This window comes from Zootoca vivipara, chromosome 16, assembly GCF_965207765.1.
Source record: "Zootoca vivipara chromosome 16, rZooViv2.hap1.1, whole genome shotgun sequence".
Taxonomy (NCBI): domain Eukaryota; kingdom Metazoa; phylum Chordata; class Lepidosauria; order Squamata; family Lacertidae; genus Zootoca; species Zootoca vivipara.
Genome location: NC_142599.1, coordinates 33758281 through 33774341, shown reverse-complemented (window position 1 = coordinate 33774341; position 16061 = coordinate 33758281). Strand labels below are relative to the sequence as shown.

General features: G+C 46.6%; 2 protein-coding genes and 1 long non-coding RNA gene across 4 annotated transcripts in view; 2 read left to right on the top strand and 1 right to left on the bottom strand.

The window, feature by feature from the left end:
- Positions 1-868: 868 nt before the first annotated feature.
- On the top strand, positions 869-5982 carry CKS1B (CDC28 protein kinase regulatory subunit 1B). The gene is made up of 3 exons (XM_035098615.3): positions 869-1222; positions 2677-2804; positions 5480-5982. The coding sequence occupies exons 1-3, from the start codon at positions 1164-1166 to the stop codon at positions 5530-5532; spliced, it is 240 nt and encodes a 79-aa protein (XP_034954506.1). The 5' UTR covers positions 869-1163; the 3' UTR covers positions 5533-5982.
- An 891-nt stretch (positions 5983-6873) lies between these two features.
- On the bottom strand, positions 6874-9053 carry LOC148683158 (uncharacterized). The gene is made up of 2 exons (XR_015947464.1): positions 8916-9053; positions 6874-7257 (listed from the first exon to the last, which is right to left on the bottom strand). It is a non-coding gene; the product is annotated as an uncharacterized LOC148683158 (long non-coding RNA).
- Positions 9054-9056: 3 nt separating this feature from the next.
- Positions 9057-16061, top strand: part of FLAD1 (flavin adenine dinucleotide synthetase 1) — an 11635-nt gene continuing 4630 nt past the window's right edge. The window contains exons 1-3 of one of the 2 annotated variants that reach the window (XM_035097671.3): positions 9057-9187; positions 11439-11679; positions 14049-14808. In XM_035097671.3, coding sequence (XP_034953562.3) covers positions 11509-11679; positions 14049-14808 — 931 coding nt within the window. In that variant the 5' untranslated portion in view covers positions 9057-9187; positions 11439-11508. The other variant, XM_035097672.3, reaches the window with a different exon arrangement.

Genomic DNA, 16061 nt, shown 5'->3' with positions numbered 1-16061 from the left:
CTTCTTGCTGAGCTCATCCTACAGCTCATCCTATTCTGTTATGCAGGAACCAAGGACGGCAATAGCCAGGACACATCTGACTTAGTGGGAAAATGAGTGAATGTGTGTTCACTCTTTGAGTGTCAAATTAGGCCCACTGGTCTTCAACTGGTGGTTGGGAGCCCCTTTGATTGCAGTCTGATTCAAGGTGGGCCACAACAGGAGCACTACCATCTTGTAAATATATGGTAAAAAATAAGAAAGGGTCCCCAAATGAAGCGAGTCCTGGGCCTGAAAAGGTTGTTGGTTCTAATAATTTACATTAAGGCTAAAGGGTGACCTAAAATGTTTTAATAAATGCATTATTTTTATAGCAATATAAATTATTGATAACATTTGTAACAATTTACCTGTAATTTATATTAGGGTCATATTAAAATATTATGATTTATTAGAACACGCTTAACTGATATAATCAACTCTAAGCTATTATAAAAATATGCTTAGTATTTGACGGTATCGTTTACATTTGTACATATATTGTAAATTATATTAAGGCCGAAAGGCGAGACAGCAATTTACCAACGAATAAAATATTAAAGCTTTAAAAACACATCTTTATTATTTCTTATATGATATTTAAATTGCATGTTATATAAACAATAACCCAATAATAAATGTTTTCCCACAAGGTCCTGATTTTCCCTGCCTCTCTTCTACTTCTGCGCAGAGGACGGACAGCGATAAATTATAAAAATAAATAAATAAGCAAGCGAGTAGTAGGGGAAGGGGAGGGGAAATCCCAAGCCAATGCCAATGGTAGCCAATCAGCCTTCTCTACGTCAACAAACGTCGCCCCCCCGGCGCTTCCTCCGCCCAATCAGCGCCATCGGCGGCGGCGTTTGAAAAGCGGCGGTTGAGGAAGGGGTGTGTGTGTATTTGCGTGTCTGAAGCGCGGGGAAGGAAGTGAGAGGGCAGCAGGCGCCCTCGCGCACGCGCCGAAACGAGGTCTCGCGCCGGGCACCTCTCTCGTCCCGTCTCCACTTCCAACGGGCGCCAGTGAGAGAGGCCTGAGCGCGCGCCGCCGCCGCTCGCTCGTTGGCTGCTGCTGCAGGGGCTGCCGGGATACTTCAGTGACGGGATTCTCTTCTATTATTTATCGTTGTTGTTGTTGTTTCCCTCTCATGGCTCACAATCAGATCTACTATTCGGACAAGTACGACGACGAGGAGTTCGAGTACCGGTGAGAAAGGGCGAGGCCTAAGGCGGGGAAGCGGCGGGGTTTGCCCGGAGAGGGAGAGGAGGGGCGTGGCTCGGGGTTGCTATGGCTACGTTGAGGGGCGGAGCCCGGGATGAGTGGGTGGCTAACGGGAGCAGGTGGGGAAAGAATCCTCCATAAAAGAGAGGTGGGCAGTGTGGTGTAGTGGTTAGAAGGTGGGCAGTGTGGTGTAGTGGTTAGAAGGTGAAGACTAAGCCCTGGGTTCAAATACCTCCACTCAGCCATGAAGTCCATCAGGTGGTGACTGGCCTCTCAAACTAGCCTACCTCGCAGGGTTGTTGTGAGTATAAAATGGGAGAGGGGGAGAGAGAACCATTTACTCCATCAGCCTACTTGGAAGGAAAGGTGGTGTCACAACGTAATATTATAATGGAATATTGTAACTTCAGGAGGAATCTCTCGGAATAATGAGCAGTTCTGATGGTAGGTTGGGGAGCAGCTCTGGAAAGGAGCTCATAATCTGTTATTTGGAGCTCATAATCTAACAACATCATTATCATTATTGTCATAATTTCTGGTGTAGGGGACAGTTTTTAGGAATAATCTCTCAGAACAGTAATCAGAATACAGTATTAAAATACAGTATTTTTTATAATTTTGTTTCGACTCAGACCAACATGGCTACCTACCTGTAACCAGAATACAGTAACCAGTTATGATTGTGGGTTGTTGGGTGCAGCAGATTCAGTACTAGGAAAAAGGAAGTTTCTGATATACTTCCTTTGTTACACTGTGCGGGTGGTTTGGATTGAGAGGTGGCTTTCCAATGGCTACTATATGTACAGTGGTACCTCGGGTTACAGACACTTCAGGTTACAGACTCCGCTAACGCAGAAATAGTACCTCGGGTTAAAAATTTTGCTTCAGGGTGAGAACAGAAATCGCGCGGTGGCCCCATTAGCTAAAGTGGTACCTCGGGTTAAGAACGGACCTCTAGAACGAATTAAGTTCTTAACCCGAGGTACCACTGTATACTGCCTTGAGTATTGGAGGCAGCATGCTTAACAATTGCTGAAGAATAACAATAGGAAAGTGACATTTCCTTCAAGTCTAGTCTTGTGGGCTTCCCAGAAATGTAAGACCCTGCTGGATCAGGCCAGTGGCCCATCTTGTCCATCATCCAGCTCTCATAGTGGCCAACCAAATACAGAACTCTCTTCTGCGGTTTTCAGCAACTGATACTCAGAACGAAGCATTGCTTCCTCTGATTGTGTTGGTAGACTGTAGCCATTGATAGGCTTTCCCTCCATATATTGGATGAATTGAACATACGGTAATTGCTGTACCAGATGGGCCATGGGTCCAATTTGTTGGGTCTCTTTACTTTCTGATGATTGACTTAATGGTCACAAACTATTTCACAGCGATCCTTCCTGTGCTTCTTTTAACATTCTCTCCTCTTGATCCTGCCGCTGCAGGCACGTGATGCTTCCAAAGGACATTGCCAAGTTGGTCCCGAAGACCCACCTCATGTCCGAGTCGGAGTGGCGGAACCTGGGGGTCCAGCAAAGCCAGGGCTGGGTTCACTACATGATCCATGAGCCAGGTAGGTTGCACAATGGCACAGGAGGCCTGGAGCAAATGCTAAGAGACCTTGCTTGAGGGGAAGGGCTGAGAAAATGGCTTTCTGGTATCAGGGTAGCAGGAAATAGATTGGGCAGGATATGAGACCTGCTATCTCTCTGTTGTGCATGCATACATTTCTTCTTCTTGATGACCAAAAAGAGCTGTACTACAATAGCTGCTTTAAACACCAAGTTGAGTTGTGCCATCATTGTGCCCTGACAGAATTCTAGGCTGCTGGTTTTCTTATGTCTAGAGCAGGGGTGGGGGATATGTGCCCCTCCAGATATTGGACCACAAGTTCTCTGCCCCCTGCCCTGCATGAACAACTAGTCTGACCTGATATAAACAACTCCTCTAGTTCCACACTGCACAGACTTAAAACAAGGAAGTCGCTCCCACAGGAGGCAGGCAGTAGAAGGTCATCAATGCCTATCAGCCATGGTGGCTATGCTCTGCCTCCACAGCTGGATGCAGTAATGGTTCCAAGGAGCAGTTGCTGAAAACTACAGGAGGAACGAGTTCTCTTGTTCTCAGATCCTGCTTGCAGGTTTCCCACAGGGATATCTGGTTGCCCACTGGGCTGGGCTAGGTGGCCCATTGGCCTGATCCAGAGGGGTCTACTTGTGTTCTTATGGATAAACAGTGAAGGAGGGCTTTTGTCTTTATGCCCTGCCTGTGGACTTCCTGGAAGGATCTTGCAGGCTCTCCTTATGTTCTTCAGAGAGCTATCCCTTTCAAAGGGAGGCAATGAGGGGTGCGGATTACTGTTACAAATTATAGTTACAATCTCAGTAACAGTATAGACTGTATAGACTCAGGGGTCCCCAGACTTACCGGGCTTCGGGCCGGAGGGCAGGGGAGTGCGCACCCGTGCGCATGCGCACTCGCACACGGTCGGAATAAAATCGCCGAAAATCGCTTGTGCGCATGCGTATGGGCCTCCCCCGACCCGGAAGTGCATCGGAAATGACCTCTTCTGGGTCGGGAGAGGCCCATACGCATGCGCACAAAGGATTTTCGGCGATTTTTTGCCGATTTTGAAGATCGCCGCCGCGCCGCACGCCGTAAGAGCGGGCAGCGGGCGGCGGGGGTTGTCGCGGGCCGGATTGGGAGGCCAATTGGGCCGCATCCGGCCCGGGGGCCGTAGTTTGGGAACCCCTGGTATAGACTGTATATCTATTCAGACATAAAGATATTTAGCCACTGCCCTGTATAAAGCCTGTGTTTTTAAAGCACACAAATGTGGCTTCAAAAACAGCATTCAATGCTTCTGTAGGCTTCTTGCAATTCCCAGTTTTGATTTAAAGTTGCTAGTTCCTCACTGCTTTCTATTTAAGCAAATGCCTCTGCCTCCCCTAGGAGCAGAGTTTATGTATTAATAAAGTACTCCTTATGGCCCAGTTTACTGGTGTTCATAATGTTCACCACCCTTGGTATATGATTGAATATGACAAGATGAAAGGAATCCTGGCATATACTGCATATCTTGCCTCTCAGTTTGGCAGAGCACCAGCCATAGTCGGGAGTTTCCATTACCTCCACTAAAGCAGGAAGTTACTTTCGTCTTCCCCTAGTCCAGATCACCATCAGGGTTGGCCTGTCACTCATTGGGTGACAGAAGGTCTGAACTGACAGGGAGCTGGCCAGGGATATCAAGAAGAGAAAGTGTCCTGTGGTAAAGCCAAATCAGAGTTTTGATGCAGCCATTTTTTATTGTATAAATAGAAAGAATCATTTAAGAACTATTCCTATAACTCACACCTTGCTGTAATTGTGCTATATAGACTCCTCTTAAATACTTGGCTCTGTAATTTGTTTTTATATTGAATATGCTCTGTGTATGGTTTCTGTGTGCTGCTCTGGTTCACCAGAAGCGGCTTTGTCATGCTGGCCACATGACCTGGAAGCTGTACGCTGGCTCCCTTGGCCAATAGAGCGAGATGAGAGTCGGCCACGACTGGACCTAATGGTCAGGGGTCCCTTTACCTTTACCTTTACGGTTCTGTTATTGTTTGTATGGTTATACGTTGGCTTATACATATGCTTATGATAAATCAATAAAAAACAATGTGATTAAGTAGAAAAAAATGAAATATTAGAAATATTTTAACCACCCAAAACTACTTCCCATGTTCTGCAGTCACAATTTTTGAAGAGGGGAGGGACCTGTGACAAGCGTAATATTCTGCTTCTCCCGGTCCCTTCTGCCTGCAGATTTTTTAACATAGGAAGCTGCCTTATACTGAGAGACCATTGGTCTCTCTCTCTGTGTTGTCTACACTGACCAGCAGTGGCTCCCCAGTGTTTCAAGCAGGGGTTTCTCTCAGCCACACCTGGAGATGCCAGAGATTGAATCTGGGGACCTTCTGCTGTTCTACTGCTGCTCTTACATGGTTGTAGCTTTAACCAGCATGGTTGCTGCAGTGAGGATTAACAACTTCAAATCAAAACCTGGATTTGGAGGAAGCTGAAGGATGTATCAGATGCTGTTTTGGAGGTCATGTTTGCAACACAGCTGTGACTGTGCCATGTGCAAAGTGCTCATCTGATTTTTGACATATGCTTAGAAACACCCATGTTAGGCTTGAGTCACCTGGCCTTTCAATATTACTTTCTAGATCATTTTTTAACATGCCATTTCCTCTCTCCTTGCAGAGCCCCACATCCTGCTTTTCCGACGGCCGTTGCCAAAGAAGCCAGAAAAATGATGTGCTTGGGCCTTTCCCCATGTTTTTGCTATAAGCACCTTTAAACAAAAAACCCAGCAACTGTGTTTTTTGGAAAAAGTTTGACAAATGTTTTCACTATGTCTGTCAAGAAAAGGCCACTGAATGCAACAGTTAATGCCGGACAAGAAAAGCTTTGCTTGCTGCAGAAAGACTGTCTGCTGAAAAGGATTGGTTTTAGCTGCTGAAAGATTGATATTTTTTTACACTGGCTGAAGCCTTGCTCCTGCTTTATCCCACACAGCAGGGCTGGTTTGGTTTTTAAACCCAGGAGAATGCAGTGTGTTTCCCTGGTTGGATATTTCTAATCTATGTTTTTTAAATCTTTTTTTAAAACCTTGTATTTCATGTTAATCCTTTGGAACTTTTAAAAGTTACGCTTGATTTGACTGTTCTTCAAGGTCTGTCAATAAAGCACCAAGGTTTTACACACCCTTTTGCTTATTTCATAGACTCCCTCAAACCTTCTGGTTGCTGTAATCTCAAATGTGGCTTGAACAGCTTTGTATCCTGTTTCCCCTTTTTTAATACATAGTCATAAAGTAAGTCATGGCAGGGTTTTTAAGCATTTGAGAAATATAAGACATACCCTGAAAATAAGCCATACTTCCGTGCCGCGGAAACCAACCCCCACAGGCACCTCCACTCACAGAGTTACTCCATGTGGCCGGCACTGCAGGAGTGCAATCAGCTGTAAAGCGGCGCTCCAAGAGCTCCGCTTCACAGCTGATCACGCTCCCAGCTTGCTGGCTGCATCCCCGCGCTCCGCCTTCTTGTCCACTGCTGTCCCTGCCGCTTCCGTGCTTGCCGCCACCGCTGGGCTCACTGCTTCTTTCTTGCCTGGCCCGGCCAAGGAGCTTGGAGCGCCCTGCAGCGGCGGGCGGAGCGCCTGAGCCAGCGGCCTCTGCCTGGCCCAGCCAAGGACGCCTGCCGCCCCGCCACCCGGAACCGGTGGCTGCTGCAGCGCCGAGCACTCAAGAGAGCCCAGCAGCACCCGGAGCCATAAAAACCGTACCAGTAATAAAAAAAATAAGATATCCCACCGAAAGTAAGCCACACTGTGTTTTTTTGTGGTTTTTTTTTTTTTTTGAGGGAAAAAAGTTATAAGGCGGTGTCTTAAAAAAGGGGGAACAGGTATTAACAGCTGATGTGCAAAGTGCATGGAATTGCATGCGGACAAGTGAATGGACAAGCAGAGAAGGGGAAGATCTGTCAGCATGCTGGGTAGATATCTATATTTTCTCCAATCGGGTTATTTCTGTGCCTGCTGGGGCAGCACCTCCATTCTCCATGGTCACCATAACAATGCAAACAACAAACCTCTTAGCAGGCTACTAATTCATTTTATTTCTGCTGGTGAGTAACCTTTATGGGTTTATTTACAAAGCTGAGCTAGAAGTATTTAAAAAATAAGCTGCAGATGAGATTGTGCATGTTGGCATCCATCTGTCTTGGGAGATAGTGGAGGAGTATGCCTTTGGAAGTGATGTCAAACTGTTGGAAAGTTGCAGCACCTGCTGTGGCTGTAGAGACCAATATGGGAGAGACATGTTTTGTTGCAGGTGGGGCAGATGAAGGCATCCGGTCGTGCTGCTGTAGATGCACCACAGCGTTTCTTCTCTCTGCGCTCATCCCAGCCATCATTCCTCCTCGGGTTACTGCTATGCAAAAACGGCGTGACTGACTGTTTCCAGGCACCGCGGTCATCTGCAAGGAATTCCCACATAGCAGGGTTGATGTCTGCAAATGTGACAACATCTTTGTAATGTGTGTTACAGCTTCTCTTTCTGAGGCCTTTCCGCAGAAATGGCACTATCTCTTAAACAAACTTCACGCATAAAGAAAGGACATAGCTACCTCTCTAGGCATTCCATTGCCTCTTCTTAATACTTAAGTGGGCACAGGAACAAGTGGGTGCTGGTTCATGTGCATTCAGTTGCACAGTATTTTTTCCCCCTCAAGAGGCAACTTCCACCTCTGGGGAAAGACTTGGCAAGGCTGCTAGCATGAACAAACGAAGGAATTGATTTTTTTTTGTAAGCTTAGAATTGGGCAGCAAGCACCCTAATTGACGGTAGAGCCATTGCAACTGCCTTTAATACAAGAGTGGCTGAACATAATAACACAACACGGTGGCCAATAACAATGGCACTAAACACTATTTATAAACTAATACAAATGATCAGAAATTGCAACCAAAGTGTCTAAATCTTCACCAGTCGCGGTAGAATAATTCAAATGTTTGATATATACATAGTCTGTCACCAAATATCATCGGAACAGAGTTTCCGGATAACCAATCTGTTTCACCCAGATCTCAAAGTAGGCTATCATGTTCTACACAAGCAGAACTTTAAATGGTTTCGAAGCATAGTTTAATTTTAAACATGCACCAGAGCAGGTGAGCTGACTGACATGTCCTGGCCTGGGCATCATTACTAAGGGGAAATAGAAGCACTCAAAAACATTTTGTACCGTAACGAGAGTTCACACACACACACAAAAGAAGTCTGCCAGAGTGAACTCACATTATGAGTCATGAAGGGGACATCTGAAAACTCTTGCTGTAGTACTTTTCTAATGTGTGTGTGTGCATAGTGAACAGACAAGCTGATGTTTCACAACTTTCTCCTCTGAAGAAATATTTTCCAAGTGAGAACGTCAGCTGAGGAAGTGCTGACCACATGCAGAGGATTCTGGGAGCAAGGTACAAACTCATTTTACTGGATAGACCGGTTGGGATTCATCACTGGCCTACACTGGCTGCAACTGTGCCCTAGAAACACACCTCACAGCTTCTTGCAAGGGGAAACTGGTAGTCCCAGGCAATCCGTAAGATAGCCTTTCTTTCCCAACAGAGTTTGAAAACTGCTGCTACGGAGGATTTATATTTATATAAGATGGCAGCATGAAGTGCTCCTGTACAGTGTGCTCAGTCACTCCATTCCATCCCCACCAAAATTTTTGGATAGCTCAGTCGGTAAGAGCAAGTGACTCTTAATCTCAGCGTCGTGGGTTCGAGTTCCAGTTAGGCAAAAACGATTCCTGCATTGCAGGGGGTTGGGCAAGATGACCCTCGTGGTCCCTTCCAGCTCTACAATTCTGTAGCCACTGAGCACACTCAATCTTTATTGAACTTTTGAGAGATTTAGTCTCTCCTCCTCCCCCTTTTCTGACTCCCCCTCCCAATTTTTTTCATACATCTGCCAACCTTGCCTGCTGATACACCTTCCTAGATTGATGATGGTCTGTAGTGTATTAATATTAATATTATTTTCATGATCATCCTTCATCTCATTACTTTTAGCTATCTCTCGCCCTAAGAGACCACCTGCCCAACCTCCCTCCTGCCTTTCAAAGACAACCTCGAACGAAGGTGAATGCCGCAAAGCACGATGGGAATCGTAGTCCGCCCCCTCCCCGAGGGTCTCTTGCTCATTCTCCATCTTTCTTCTAGTAGCCGCATCAGACGAAGCTTCTGCCCAATCGGCTTCTTTCCATTCCATAGGCCGTTCTTCACCCCCGCCCCTTTACCTACTGTCCAATGGGAGGGGAGGAGGCGGGGCCACGTCGAAGGAGCAGCCAATGGACAAGAGGCGGGCGGGGAGATTCGATGAGCTTTGATCTGAGACGGGAGGTGAGTAGGAAGAGCGAGGGAGGGAGGGGGAGGCTGCTTCGAATATGAGTTTGGGGGGCTTCGCAAGGCAGGTATGGCAAGGCTCCGTCCCAGGATGTGTTTTCAGGGCCATCCCCTTCCCCTCTGTGTCCTGGAGGAGGCGAAGGAGAGTAACTGGCCACGTGCAGAGTGCTTTTCCTCCCAGGGGACACAGAACAGGGTTAGAGCAGAAATCACGTAGCATGGAGTGGGCTGAAGGTTGCCAACTTCCGCACTGGCCCCTGAAGCTGTGCCTTTAAGAACAGCTGGAACTGCAGCGATCGGCAAAGGATTTTGTTTATCTCCCGTGACAGCCACACCTTCACCTATTATTGTTGATTTTATTGTTATTAATTTTTACAGTATTAATAATTTAATTTCGGATTTCCTACCTGCTTTTTACAACAACAACAACAATAGGGCAATATTCTATACAATACTTATTTTCATTGATCTACCAATATATACCGGGGCAGAGTTTATATAATATATATATTACAATATATACTGGGGCAGAGGCCCTGCGGGAGGACAAAATTTGGCGGACCCACCCAAATATTTCCTATTTTCACAACAATTCTTTTTGGTACAGTTGCTTTTTTATGGATCTTCTCAGTGGTTACTCATATAAATATAGGTCATTATTATTACTATCTTGCCCTTTCCTCTCAAAGAATATTGTAGACCAGTGTTTCCCAATGTGTGGTACGCATACCCCAGGGGGTACAGGAAAGGGTTTCAAATGTTACGTGATTAAACTCCCCCCCCCAAATCATCTTCCAAGAAGGGGCATGCCAGTAAGACTAAATTTTCAAACCCAATTATTGTAAGTTTGGGAAGTGCCATTGTAGATAATGTAATACTTGTTTTAATTTATTTACAGTACACACATATATATTGATTTTAACATATTGCAGTCAATAAGGTGGGCTGGGGTGTTTCATTTGTGTGTGCGTGTAGGTGTTTTATGAGGGTGTTAATGTTTTATGCAATTTTTTAATGGCTCAATGCATTTTTGCTTATTTTTTTTAATGCAAGTCGCTTGGAGACCTTGTAGGAACAAGCGACTAGTAAATTTGATAATAGTAATAATAATATGTGCATCAAAACTTTGCTAATGTTGCTCAAGTGGTTAAGGCTGGGAGCTTTCTTTCCTTTTTTTTCTGACCGGTTGGCACCCATGCTCGATAACCCCTGGATTCTAGGCCCAAAGCAGGGAGGAAGGAATCATAGAGTTGGAAGAGACCACAAGGGCCATCCAGTCCAACCCCCTGCCAAGCTGGAAACACCATCAAAGCTTTATTGACATATGCCTGTCAAGCCTCTGCTTAAAGACCTCCAAAGAAGGAGACTGCACCACACTCCTTGGCAGCAAATTCCACTGTCGAACAGCTCTTACTGTCAGGAAGTTCTTCCTAATGTGTAGATGGAATCTTCTCTGCAGGTGCCTCTGCTATGTACCTAGCTTGGCTGGGGAGCTTGGATTCCTGAATTCCTTGAGAGGGAAGGGCAAGTGTAGCTCTGACTTCACCAACCTGGAAGCTTCCAGGTGTTTTCAACTGTTTCCCTCAGTTTGGGACGGGATGTTACCTGCCTTTTATGCATGTGTCGTGTTTGTTTGGGGGCACGGAGGATGTTTTGCCTGTTTTGGAGAGGACCTTTCTGAGCATCGTCAGTTTCTCTTCTGTGAAATGGGTATTTTGCGAGGCCTGCTGCAGTCTCTCAGGTTTCCAAATGTGCCCGTGGAACTCCCCCAAAAAGAAAAGGTTGGGGACCCCTACACCAGGTGGCTATACTTTTAAAACACATTCCGAGCACACACACACACACCCTGCAAAGAATTCTGGACACTGTAGATTGTTAAGGGTTGCTGGGGCGGAGGAAGAAAACTACAGTACCCAGAATTATTTAAGGGACAGAATGTGCTTTCAATGTGCCTTAATGTGTACACAGCCATAACCTTCGCTCCTGCCCTGTGGACATTTCAGTGCTCATTCTCACTGTTTATTAAATCTTAAATCAGTGCTGTTTCATAGAATCTGGTGGCAGCTTTGCATTAAGCCATAGCTTGGTCGCCGTAGGCGAGAAGGAACCCCATGCAGGTGACCAAGCGAGCTCGCCCAAGTCTCCCCTCTTGCGTCTGGGTGGCTTTAAATGTACCTTACAAGGAGTGGTCCATCGCAAGGAGAGGTAAACAGAATCCTGCTTTGTGATCTTCTTGCTTGTTCCCAAGTTTTAGTTCGTGCCAGCCTCACCGCTTCGCCATGTGGGACCCCCCTGCGCCCTGTTGAGCGCTGGCAGTGATGCGCTTGAACCTCCGGCTGTGCCAGGGCATTCTGCACACAGGACGGCAGAGCGGGTATCTTCGAGCCATGGCGACACAGAGCAGCGCCGCCGCTCCCGAAACCAGCAAAGGAGCCACGGATGGCACCGTGACAGCTGGGATCATAGTTATCGGGGACGAGATTCTAAAGGTGCGTGAGCTGCGAGAAGGTGTGACAATGGCCCTTGTCAATTCAATTCAACACTTTTATTGGCATATATAAGATAATAAAAACCATATAGACCGTCCATATGTGTTATAATTCTGAAACATACAGTAAAGAGGGAATCCCCGGCAATCACGATTATACAGGCCAAACTACCCCAGATTCAACTTCAAAGATCCTGGTGAAAAATTGTACCATAACTCTAGTGAGAACAGGAGAGTCATCTCTCAGTAGAGACTGCACCACGTGTTGTTTATTGGCCACAGAGAGGACATCGAAGGATCATCACAGAAGATGTTAAAAAGAGGGCGATCCAAAATTATGTGGTCCAAAGAGTCAGGTACATTCTGGCCACAGGTGCAGAGCCTGTTCTGGTAAGAGATGCCTCTGAGCCTTCCAGATAACATGGAGGACGGAAAGGCATTCACGCGAATGGCCCTTGTCTTAGATGCAGTGGTGGCTTGTGATGCCCGTTGGGGGCTGGTGAGGTTGGAGGCAGAAAGGGCAACAGTAGGCAAAGCCAGAGGCAGCGATAGGCGGAGACTGGATTCTAGGTTTCTCCCCATCCTCCTCCTTCCTGCGAGAGGCAATGCAATTTAGCCTATATGATCTACATGGAACCCCAGCCGGTAATCTAAATCGATCTTTTGTTTTCATATGATTTCATTAAGACTTTTCATAATACAATTAAAAACAAAATGAACCTGGAAAATTTAATTTAAAAAATTGATTTAAAAATAAATAAAAACAAAATGAAGCTAAACAAAAGGAAAAGGAAAAAAGAAAGGGAAAGAAGAATGCAACGTTCTCTCTCAAAGGAAGATCTTAACTCTTGTCCCACACACAAAGACCTTCCACCAACAGCGTACAAATCAATATGGCTAATCTGACCCAAAACACCTACCCACCCCACTCACACATGAAAACAAAGATCACCACAGCCAACCACAAATGAACAACCACACCCGAGGCCAACCCCAACCTCTCTCACCACCAAAGGAACACAAGTAATAATAATAATAATAATAATAATAATAATTTATTATTTATACCCCGCCCATCTGGCTGGGTTTCCCCAGCCACTCTGGGCGGCTTCCAACAGAAAAATAAAACACAATAATCTATTAAACATTAAAAGCCTCCCTCTGCCTTCAGATGTCTTCTAAAAGTCTGGTTGTTGTTTTCCTCTTTGACATCTGTTGGGAGGGCGTTCCACAGGGCAGGCGCCACCACTGAGAAGGCCCTCTGCCTAGTTCCCTGCAACTTGGCATCTCGCAACGAGGGAACCGCCAGAAGGCCCTCGGTGCTGGACCTCAGTGTCCGGGCAGAATGATGGAGGTGGAGACGCTCCTTCAGGTATACTGAAGTGAATAGCAAAGAACCTGTACAAGCGACGCTGACACAAAACCCCACATATATTAATTAAAATAGAAAGATCGCCACCCGACCCCCACCCCCACTCACCTCTCCCCCCTCCACCTCTCGCCCTCTTTTCTTCCTAATGTCTCAACAAACAAAACTGACCTGTAAAAAACGTTACTTGGAAAAAAGAGAGAGAGAGACATTGCACATACTTTTCAAGAAAATCTTTAATAAAAAAACATTTTTAAAAAGAGGCGAGACCTTTCCAGCTCTCACCTGGGAGATCTTCCCTTCCCTGCCTCCCACACAGGGTCCTTCATCAACCACCTTCATCTGCATGCAGACCCCTCCCTAACCCAGAGGATTAAGGAAGATAACAAAAACCAAAGTGGAACAAAATCAAGAGCTAAATTAGAACTCCCTGCCTATTGACATTGGGCAGGCATCTTCACAGTATCCTTTTCAGTGCCTGCTAAAAACATTTTTGTTTAGACAAGCCTACCCAGATATTTATATGATTCATGGTGTGGGGGGGGGGGCGTTTTGGTGGGTTTTTAAAAAAATGTTTTATGGGGGGGGATTATTAGTGAAGTTTTAACAATGCTATAAAAAAGAAAGAAACTAATCTACAGGAAATAAAGAAAAGAAAGAAACTAAAGAAAAAAGGAACAGAGAGAAAGCGACAAGATGCTCCCTCAGCACTATATCTTTATTTGTTTTTAACCAGTAATCCTATTGTTCTTTCCTTTTTGTAAACCGCTGTGAGGCATTCTGCAATCAAGCAGTATGCAAATATGGTGAAATAAATTAATAATCCGGCCTCTGCGTTTTTGGACCAGTTGAAGTTCCTGAGTCCTCCTCAAGGGGAGCCCCACGCAGACTGGATTGCGGTAATCCAATGTGGGTTATGAAGTGAAATATGTAATAGGATGCAGGATTTGGCAATATTTGTAGCTGACCTCTTTGTACTGACAGCTCTCTTGTTTTGGCAGGGCTACACCCAAGACACAAATTCCTTCTTCATGTGCAAGAGGCTTCGCTCGCTGGGTGTGAAGGTGGCCAAGATCTCCGTGGTTCCCGACGAGGTGGCTGCCATCGCCGACGAAGTCTCGTCGTTCTCCAGCAAGTTCACCTACGTCCTGACCTCGGGCGGGATTGGCCCCACTCATGACGACGTGACTTTCGAGGCAGTCGCCCAGGCGTTCGGAGAGAAGGTTGTTGCCCACCCAGAGATGGTTGAGCTGGTGAAGAAGTTTTTTGGCAAGACGGGGGCCGACTGCCCCGAGATGAAGCTGGCCCGAGTCCCCGCGTCGTCGCTGCTCAACTACGGCGAGGACGAGAAAACGGGCCGCCGCTTCCCCTACCCGCTCATCAGCGTCCGAAATGTCTACGTTTTCCCAGGCATCCCGTCGCTGATGAGGCGAGCGCTGGACGGTCTCAGCCATCTCTTCCGCAACGAGAAGACCCAGTTCTGCTCGCAGGAGATATTTGTCAACTCCGAAGAGACCCTCATCGCGCCCATACTTGACCGGGCCAACGCCAACTTCAGACGCCGCACGAGCCTGGGCTCCTACCCAGATTGGGGCAGCAACTACTTCCGGGTCAAGCTCACTCTGGACTCCGACTCGGAGGAGGACCTGGAGGAAGCAGTCGCCTTCCTTATGAAGCACCTGCCGCCGGGGATCGTGGTGCCCCTAGTGGCCAATCCCGTCTCGCAGGCAGCCCAGGATGTGTATGCCTTAGCGGAATCCGGTAGGGGAATAACGCCTGGCGTGCGGCTGGATCTGTGGGGATAGAGGACCACGAGGTTAAGAATGCGGGACTGTGCAGGGGCTGAAAGGAGAGGCAGCGTGGTGTATTAGGCAGAGCAGGGGTGGGGTGGGGAACCTGTGGTCCCTGTAGATGTTGCTGGACCCCAACTCCCATCAGTTCCACGTGGCCTGTGGTCGGGGATGATGGGATTTGTAGTTCAGCGATGTTCTCAGACTCCAGCTCCCATCAGCCCCCAGCCAGCATGGCCAATGGTCAGAGATGATGCCTAGAATCAGTTTCAGCTACTGACCTGGCTGCTCCCCTAACTTTTGTGGCCTACATTCTGGTAACCTCTAGGTTAGACTCCTGCAATGCGTTGTACGTGGTTAGACTCCTGCAATGCGCTGTATGTAGGGCTGCCTCTAAAGACGGTTTGGAAACGTCGGCTGGTGCAGTTTGAGCATTTAACGTCAGTCCTGGCTCGACTGCGCTGGCTGCCAATTAGTTTCCAGGCCCAATTCAAAGTGCTGGTTTTGACCTATAATTGAATGGCTCAGGACCACAAGAAGCAATTCTCTCCATATAAACACTCCAGGACTCTGCATTCCTCCTCTGAGGCCCTTCTTCATGTGCCTCCTCCATGTGAGGTCCGCAGGGTAGCACAACACAAGAACGGGCCTTTTCTGCAGTGGCAACCCATTTGTGGAATGCTCTCCCAAGAGAGGCTCGCCTGACACCTTCATTTATTGGCTGACTCTTAATCTCAGGGCCGTGGGTTCGAGCTTCACGCTGGGCGAAAGGTTCCTGCGGTGCAGGAGTTTGGACTTGATAACTCTTGTGATTCCTTCAAACTCCGCAATTCTGTGATTCTAGACACCAAGCAAAAACCTTCCTCTTCCCCCAGGCCTTTGGCTCATTAAACAACCCACAGCTTTTTAAACTGGGGGCGGGGAATTGTTTCTGTTTGTTATTATGGTAAGTATTTTTGTGTTTTTATATTTTATATTATATTATTGCCCTGTGATCTTCCGTTGAAGGGCAGTATAGAAATTTAATAATAATAATGATGATGATGATGATGTTGAAGTTCACGAATGGTCACGTCTTGTCAACCTAAACTACCTTATAAGGTTGTTGTGAGTATAAAATATGGAGGGCAGAGCCATGCACACCCCCTTGCTAGCTCCTTGGAGGAAAAGGTGGCATATAAATGTAATAAATAAAAGTAATAATGTTTTTATTTACCCGTATAT

What these genes read in the sequence shown, in the direction of transcription:
- CKS1B (XM_035098615.3), top strand. Translation starts at nt 1,164, where the DNA reads ATGGCTCACAATCAGATCTACTATTCGGACAAGTACGACGACGAGGAG. An exon ending in GACGAGGAGTTCGAGTACCG is followed by an intron (nt 1,223 to 2,676) that starts GTGAGAAAGGGC and finishes CTGCCGCTGCAG; the next exon opens with GCACGTGATGCTTCCAAAGG. An exon ending in CTACATGATCCATGAGCCAG is followed by an intron (nt 2,805 to 5,479) that starts GTAGGTTGCACA and finishes CTCTCCTTGCAG; the next exon opens with AGCCCCACATCCTGCTTTTC.